The 8,993-nt window shown below is 43.0% G+C and overlaps 1 protein-coding gene across 1 annotated transcript in view; it reads left to right on the top strand.

Moving 5' to 3' along the window:
* ANKFN1 (ankyrin repeat and fibronectin type III domain containing 1) overlaps positions 1-2,055 on the top strand; it is a 170,880-nt gene extending 168,825 nt beyond the window's left edge. The window contains exon 18 of the mRNA XM_084832329.1: positions 1,289-2,055. Within this exon, the coding sequence (XP_084688455.1) occupies positions 1,289-2,055 (767 nt within the window). The remainder of the gene's footprint in view (positions 1-1,288) is intronic.
* The last annotated feature ends 6,938 nt before the right edge of the window (positions 2,056-8,993 follow it).

The following is an 8,993-nucleotide window of genomic DNA, read 5'->3' on the forward strand; positions in this document are numbered from 1 at the left end:
GTATTCAGCATCACAATAAAAATGGACAAATACTTTTCTGGAAGGTAGGTGGACAATTATTGTGCTTCAGTGTTCTGAATATTCTTGCTTTATTTTAATTCTAATGTGCATTTTGCATTCCTAACCCTGCAGCCCCTCAATATAGATTCATGGCTATCAGTCAATACATTAATATTTGCTGCTTTTAAGTCAGGCCATTGCAATGTATGGAGCAGACCAGGTGCTTTCTGAATGCAGACATCTCATTCCATGCTCTCTGCATTCGGACCGGCACTTTTGATGTATCCTTCAGCCCCTAAGTGAGCAAATCTGGCCCATAGGATTGCACCCTTAATTCTGTACAAACTGACACATACAGAGGGGGAAAAACATGCATTAAGAAAAAGCTAATATAACCAAGTTGTCTTATAAAATTAAATTTATAAAAACATATGACTAAATACAGATAGAACCCATTATTTCAACAGGAAATAATTCTGTTTAAATTGCATGAAATTATGCAAACTACAATTTGCAAGATACTGATAAATGCAAATTATGCAAAATCTAACTGATACATAATTGTATTTTACTATATCATATCAGCGTATTTGTCTTAACATTTGTCGATGTCGAGCACAGCATCTAACATAATACCAATAGTAATAAAACACACCAGGTGTTTGTTATCATAACCATATTTCAAAACAGAGCTTATATGAACTTCTATTAAGACTAAAGCATTGCAGATCCAGATACTATTATGCTGAACAAATTTTGCCCTGATACAGCATATAACACAATTGCTATCCACCCTGCTTACTTCTAACAGGCTCATCATATTTCTGATATGTTGTCAGAGTTCCGCAACATGCTAATGAAAGATACAGTCTTAACTAGGTCCAGTGTTATCCCTGCCCCAGGGCCCTGGCAAGGCCCACCAACACCGATGCCTGACTTGGGCCATCTGAACTGGGTGGTTGAGTCTAGGAAGCCACCATTTTGAATTTCCCACAATGTCCCACAAAGTCACTACATTTGTGCTCCAGGGCATTGTGGAAATCACTGCTGCCAGGTCAGCCCATAGCTGTAGGGCCCACCGATGGAGGACCATCTGAACAGTACTTGCCAAGGGCTCCTTCAACCCTGGAGGAGGCCTTTGTCTAGCTTCCAATCCTCCTCATATTTTGGGCAACAAGTGAGGGAAATCTTCTACTTCGAGGTTCATATGGATGTAGAAAGTGGTATGGCACTCAGCTGAGATGTGCAATCTGCCAGGAGTTAATCAGTTTTATTCTTCTGTTTGCAGATTCCCAGCCATACTCAGATGAAGAAGGTTGTTCTGAAGTGTTCCTTCCAACTGACAGTGACTACGATTCTAGCGATGCGTTGAGTCCCAGGGAGCTGGATTTGGTGTATTCATCCTCCCAGGACATATCCCATCAGGCAGTGAGCTGTCTGAGTGGCAGTGCGCCAGATGTCCTCCAGGTCCATGACATCAAACCTTGCCTGACACCGAAACAGAACCCAAGAGGAGGCAGCACCTTAGAGACGGATGTTGACCAGTCTACGGAATACATGCAGAGCCTGTCGATAGGAGGGCTTTCGCCAAAAACCACAGAAAAGAATCCTGGCTTGAGGCAACCCTTGAGTTTCCTAGGGAAGAAAAAGCATGGGAAACATCAGCACTACAATTACTTCAGTCGACACCACCGTTGGCTGCGTGTGCACAGTGAGACCCAATCCGTCTCCCTCTCTGAGGGTCTATATACACCACATCTCACACGAGCCATCGAGTTCTCACAAGAGCCTACCTCTGGTGAGCAGATAAGCATTTCTATTGATTGTCCACGCAGCACTTTCTTACCTCATGCGTCAAGCCTCCCGGAAGAAGGAAAAGGCACATACCAGGAAGTGAGGCCAAACATCCGCAGGATATACGTTGAGCCTTACAAGATCAGGCTGCCCAGTGAAGATGGCAAGTCCTGGGCACTGAGCACTCAGCCCGTAGAACATGAGGTTCCCGAAGAGCAGTCCAGTTCTCACCTCCCTGAAGTGTTCAGCAGTGATCTTTAAGGGGGCGCATGTGTCACAGAATGTGTCCTCAGCCCTGCCTTTAAAATGTGATCACAAGGCTCACAAACGGAGGCTGATTTCTTCAAAGCAAACCTCTGAAGTCTTCAAGAGATGAAGATCAGACCTTCACCATGGTTTTCTAAGATGAAGCATGCAAAAGGGTTTGTCTTTTGCAAATACGCATGTTTGCACAACCATTTCTAAAGCAGGGTGAGCTGACCCCTGACTGTTATGGATTCTTCTGTGCTTTTAATAGGGCAGGGAGAAATGTTCACCAGTGGGCATTTTTCACGTGAAGAAGGGGATTGAAGGGAGCCTGAAATGTTTCCTGAAAGACCCCCGCACCCACCCTCCACACCCCTTTCCAAAGTGTCAGCTTTTTCACCCTTGTTTACTAGGGTTCACAGCCCCTATCAGCTGTAACTTCAGCACCCCTTTTTGCATTAAATTTGCCCTTCCTCTCAGCAGCAGTGACGTTGTCATGTAGCAAATCAGTTTGTGCCAAGGGCAAGGGTCACCACTGAGAGCAAACAAGGATCATTCAGGGTGAGGGTAACACCTATTAAGGAACCATGGCCCTCCCTCTGAATTCGTTTCATTTACTCTCAGTGATGTCATCACATGGCCCAATCTGATTGGCTACATGGTATTATCATTTTTGCTAGGAAGAAGGTCGGTTTGGAGAATAAAATGGTGCCAGTGGGGCAGCCAGATTAGGGCAGCAAACAGGCTCACAGCGGGGTCAGGGCACTGAGGGTACTTGCTTTCGTGCTGGAGCATCCCTTTTCTCTCCAGTACACCCCTGTTAAAAAAAAAAATCACCGAACAAAGGGTCCTCCTACACGCACGCACGCACGCACGCACACACACACACACACACACTCACTGAAAATGGCAGTATTTTTTGTGGAGCGGGAGAAAAATGTCACACAAAGCACTGACTCTGTCTCACCTCAGCCCTCGCTTTTAACGTCTACATGGCTGGGAGCAGTTTTGCACAGAAAGCTTCTCCCAGCCCACACAGCTTTAAAGGGAGAGGAGTTCCCTCAGGACTGCCTTCCCCAACCTGGGGGTGATGGGAACTGTAGTCCAACTCATCTGGTGGCTGCCAGGTTGGGGAAGGCTCCCTCAGGGCATATCAAGTCTGCAGAGTTAAATGGGCCACCCCCTCTCCTACAGAGAATTTTCTGCACCTTACATGTCTACAAATTCCAAGGATCTTTGTGGGAAAGCTGTGATGGTTAAAGTGGCATAACACTGACCTAGTTTTGTAGTGCAGATATGGCCTTTGGGTCAAGAGTTGGCATGGCAATCCTATTTGAAGGAAGCCTGCTACCTTAAAGTTTTTGTCTTAAAATCAAGTTGCTAGGCAATGGGGTTTGATGACTTATCGCCATAAACCAGGAAGGATGAGAGGCATAATTTTGCTGGCACACCCTGGAAGTGTTGTGTTCTCTGTGGCATTCTGTTTAAGGGCATTTTTAAATTGTGACCCTAAGCCAATAAGTTATCTTCATTTAGTTCTTGTAAAAACTGTAAATCCTACATTTTTAAATGTAAACACACCTTTTTGAATAACCTAATGTGAATCCCCCTCTATGCACACAACTCCACAAAACTCGCATGTTCATATAGGATCCCAGCTCTTCTGTGACCCCCACACAGAAACCTAATGGGCATAGTGAACTTGGTTGGGCTTTTTTTTCACTTTTCGTTTTTGATAGAGCTGGAAATCTGAGCTTTAACTCATTTATACATAGTGAATTTTAGATCATGAAGCAATCTGTAAAGTGAACTGAAGGGTGAAATTAATCTCTGTTAGCTCTCAGTTGAAAATAGAGCTGATCTGCTCAATCTTGAGAATTTTGGCATTGCAAACTTAACTACCTTAACCTGATAGAGACAAAGCAAAAGAAAACCTTATCAGACAAAGACAAAGCAAAAGGCTGACTTTAAAAGCCAAATTAACACACACACTTTTTGCCATGTTACTCCTGGGCTCCCCACTTTGCTGGTGCTATAGTTATCAACAAAAGACAACATTTTTGTGTCATTTTTAGAAATCTAAACACCTGAGTGTTGCAGAAACATATTAAAGAATAGTTATCACATAAGGCTGAAGATTGTACTTTTTGAGAGAAATATAAGTATTATGACAGTATTATCACATATGGTATACTTATTTATTTTGCCCCACCATCATCTCTTGGACAAACAGGTTGTGTGAATAGTGTCAAACCCTCTTTATCAGAAGCTATAGTGAGAAGAATATATACACATGGGCAATGACACCTACATCATATCACTCTCTGGAAAATTAATTATCAGCATTCTTTCTCCTAAATGGTTTACATTTTCTTCTCACCTTGCTGCTGGTTATATTTCCTCAATCCATATTTGCACTGAGTCCTCCATATCAATCACCTACCTTCATTGTAGACTTGTTTAGAGGCAGCTATCAATTAATAAATCACTTTACTTCTGTATGTTAATTGATACATACGTTTCATTGTGACTGGATCAACAAATTGCTTGCTCGATTAAAGGCATCCCTAGAACAATTAGGATTCAGTATAAAAATGTATAAATTCTCAAAGCAACAAAAATTGCTCAGTCTATTCTCTACAGTCAATAAAATTCACCAGTCCTAGTCCTATTAGCATCCCCTGTTACATAATCCCACTAATTTGGACTTGTTCCAGAATGTTCTGAGTTCAATTGACTCCTGTTGGCTTCAATAGTTTCACAATGGACTGTTAGTGGGGCTTTGTGATTTATTCAGAGAGTATAAATCCACAGTAAAAAGGATATGCTGCAGGTTTTATAATCAAATTCTGGGTTCACCCCAGTCATTAGAAAAAAAACATCAGTTTTCTAGTGCTATTTATTTATTTTATTTATTATTAAATTTATTAATCGCCCATCTGGCTGGTCACCCATCCACTCTGGGCGATATACAACATACAATAAAACAGTTTAAAACAATAAAATTCTACAATAAAAACATTTTCTAAAATAGCCTAACCCACCCCAAATGCCTGCCTGAACAACCACGTTTTTAATGCACGACGGAAGCTCATTAAAGAGGGGGCATGACGGAGTTCCCTAGGGAGGGAGTTCCACAGAGTGGGGGCCACCACAGAAAAGGCCCTCTCCCTCGTCCCCACCAGTCTAGCTGTCCTGGCTGATGGGACAGAGAGAAGGCCATCTGAGGCTGATCTTGTTAAGCTATGGTGGATGCTAGACCTGAAACAAATTTGATGCCTAAAATTCCCCTCTAGAAATTTTGGTGTTGAAAATTCTCCAGTTCACTAAATGCTCACATACTTGCTGAATATTCAAGATATTTAAATTCATGATATTTTGTTTTTGACATCTAATGATACTAGTATTTGGCATCTAATGGTCATTGACTTTAATACTTTTGGTTGGATCAAGACTTAGTCATATTTAGAGTAGACCCACTGAAATCAATAGGACATAAGTTAATCATTGCTATATTAAGTTGTACTGATTTCAGTGGGTCTAGTCTAAATATGACTAAGGGTGCAATCCTATGCATATTTAGACAGAGAAAAGGCCTACAACTCCCAGCATTCCCCAGCCAGCATGGCTGGCTGGGGAATGCTGCGAGTTCTGGGCCCTTTTTCTGTCTAAACATGCATAGGATTGTGCCCTAAGTCTGGTTCCAACTCTTTATATGATATCTGATTCTGGGCAGTAGTTGATAGCTGAAAAACAGTAGTTTGTGACTATTAGTTTCAAATATTCATGGCTACTAATGCTCCCTTTGCACCTTACAATTCAGTAATATAGGCACACTGCCCAAGTCACTCCTGTAGTTGAGGAAGTGTCATGGGAATGATGGATACACGTAATGGGACCCAAGAAATATATGGGTACACTCTACAAGCACTTAAGTCAACATAGTTGGATTTAAGAGAAATTATTACTTACACTAAAACGAAGGGAAATGAGGTGGTTTAAATCAAGAAAAAATTGGCTTTGCCAGATCAGAGCCATAACTTCTCTCTAGACCTTAAGAGCTCCCAAATTAACTGTAAGCCTGAGTTTCAGTTTTTGTGTATAACTAGCAAGACTTGCACCCATCATTCATTGCTGTTGGATCACTCACTGAAATCCTGGCCTAAACACTGTCCAGTTAAAAACACAGTTCTCTGTTTGCCTGCTGAATTAGCTACCACACGTTCATTAATGATTGGATCATTCTGGACGCATACATACATACAGCAAAGGCACCCCACACAGAAAGCTATAAATTACTACTTCATTGCTGAAATGTAAATATTTTTAAATGGAGCCAATGAAAGATTCGAAGTGGTGCAGAGGGAGAAAAGGGGAGGGGCGAGGGGCTGGGTATATGTAGGGAATGGAATGTTTTATCCTAAAAGTTTATGCTTAGGGTATTTAAAGAGAAATGTTGTGGAAAGAAATTGTGCATCTTTCTGTTCCATGTGTTTCACACACACACACACACACACACACACACTAAGTTGCTGGGCAACCCTTTTTAAATACATGGCTCATGACTGTTATGTATGTATATGTGTGTGTGTGTGTATGCGTGCATGCATGTATATCCAATGCCGACTTACCAACAGCAAGGACGCAGTGTATTTGTAAAAGGTGCTGCGCAGCCTGAAACATCTAAAAGTTGTGAATTCAGAATTTCTCCAAGGTGTCGAACTTTGCTATGGGCCTGTGGGTGTTTGTGTGTGGCTATAGTGGAAATTCTATCAAGATTTGGTTTCTTCTTGCTTTGATCATTGCACTCTTACTCAGTGTTACAGGATAATGGATGCCTTCTCTTCTGATACTACAGTGTTACAAAGTGTGGCCGTGTTGTTTTCTGGGCAGAAACTAAACGCACTTTGTGCCAGCTAATATTTAGAAGGATAAGGGGGAAATTGATGAGCTTTGAAATAAGTCTGCTATACTGCTAAAGGACAGTGGACTATACTGCTAAGCCTTAACCTCCTCCATTGCGGTGAGAGTGGGTTGTTGGTGTATTTCTTCAAATCCAAGAAGAGGAGGTTTTGAGGCTAGAGAAACAAGAGCCGTTTTAGAATGTATAGTAGCAGGGTGAGCTGAGTTGTAGTAGGGTGCATTATGGGAGATGGATTCTTTCCTATTTTTCTTGATCTGTATTTGACTTTGGATTCAGTTGCCAAGCCACTTGTTGGCTCATGACAATTATGAACCAATACGTTCCATTGATGTCAGCGGGCAGTGACTATACCTTTGCTGACTCTGTCTGCCATGCAGGTCACCAGGGGATCATTGTGGAATCGGCACTGCTGCTGTTAGGTTTGAGGAAACTGAGTGCAATGGTGAAGTGCACCTCACCTGACCCTCCCATCCCCCAGATAACATGCCTAGACAAGCCCTTAAACCCTCGTCTTCTTGGATCTGGCACTGGAACCCCAAACATCCATTTTTGTGCATCCTTTCTTACAACAAACATTTAGGGTTAACTGATCTAGAACCACATTTTTCAGAGTGGAAGACAGGCCTCCTAAGAAGATGTGGTGCCTACATCTTTTGTTCTGCCTGCTCCTTGTTGTATGAAAACAAATGATGCAGTATTCTATGACCCATCCACCACTCCCAGCCCAGTTTTTCAGTTCTCCTGATTGGTCCAGGAGGTGATGTACAACCTTCCTCCTCAGCCAGTGCAAGGACCCTAGGCATGTGAGTAGCAATGAGTGACACAATTTTACTCCACCACTAGGCATGTCCCCTGGATTAATTCAAGCTGCAGGTAGAGTGCTTTCTCCTTTGTACCCCCTCTGTCCCATTTATGTTGGAAAGGCTTGTTACATTTTCTTCTTATGAAGCCTAACTCTGACAAAGTTTTTTGACTTTCCAGTCTAGAATATGAAAATGAGATTGATCTGACACTCCTCATCAATCCAGATAGTGATCTAGATAGCTGGCAGCATGTTTTATAGAACAGAAACCTCTTCTGACAAGGGTGGGATTCATCGGTCCTATTTAGGTGTTAGAGGTCTCACATGATCCAGGGAGAATGGGAATATGCTTGCTGTCCCCTATCCCTCTATTATGTCACCATTGCCCAGCCCAACTGCCCTCCATAAGTTGAAGATTGAAGGGCTGCAGTGCAAAGCCTGCTGTACTCATGTAAGCTGCCCGTGTGGTTTAGAACCCTGATTGTTTGGGGTTCCTACATGAATATAGCAAGTTCCCCACTGCAGAACTTAGGGGAGGAGCTGTGGCTCAGTGGTAGAGCACCTGCTTTGTGTGCAGAAGGTCCCAGGTTCCATCCCCGGCATCTCCAGGTAGAACTGGAAAAACTCCTGCTTGAAACCCTGGAGAGCATTGCTGCCGGTCAGTGTCGACAATACTGGGCTAGGTGGACCCAGAGTCTGAGTTAGTACAAGGGAGCTTCCTATGTTCCTGTGACCTTCTCCAACACACAAAGGGCCAAGGAGTGGGCCAAGGAGTGGCAGGGCCAAGTGGTGGGGCAGGCGTGGGGGTTGGGGGAGGGCCAGCTAGTGCATCCTGGTGCTCACGTATGAAGGTTTTCATGCCTGAACAGGGCTATAGTTTCTCTTCTCCCTCAGAGAAAAAGAAGCATCTTAAGTGAAAAGTGGGAGACACATTTAATACTAGGACCAGCCTGTCTACAAAAGCAGCCCATGCAGCGGCTTGAGATGGCAATATTTTTAAGTTCGCCACTGCATGAGCATGGGGTCCAAGAGGTGTGCCCACAGTCTTTTGCAATGCCCCAGAGGATGCTGGGAAACAATTTTTTGATAGTGTGGGTGCAGCCGCATGGGACACAAAGTGTCTAGGGATGATCCCATTTAATGCCATCTGGCCTTGTTTGTATATAGCAATTTGGCTGTTTATTGGTTGTCCTCGTTCTTATTCTTATTGTAACTTGTTGCTATCCA

This window comes from Heloderma suspectum, chromosome 2 (genome assembly GCF_057233095.1).
Source record: "Heloderma suspectum isolate Gila_16-S chromosome 2, 16-S_ref, whole genome shotgun sequence".
NCBI classification, from domain to species: Eukaryota; Metazoa; Chordata; class Lepidosauria; order Squamata; family Helodermatidae; genus Heloderma; species Heloderma suspectum.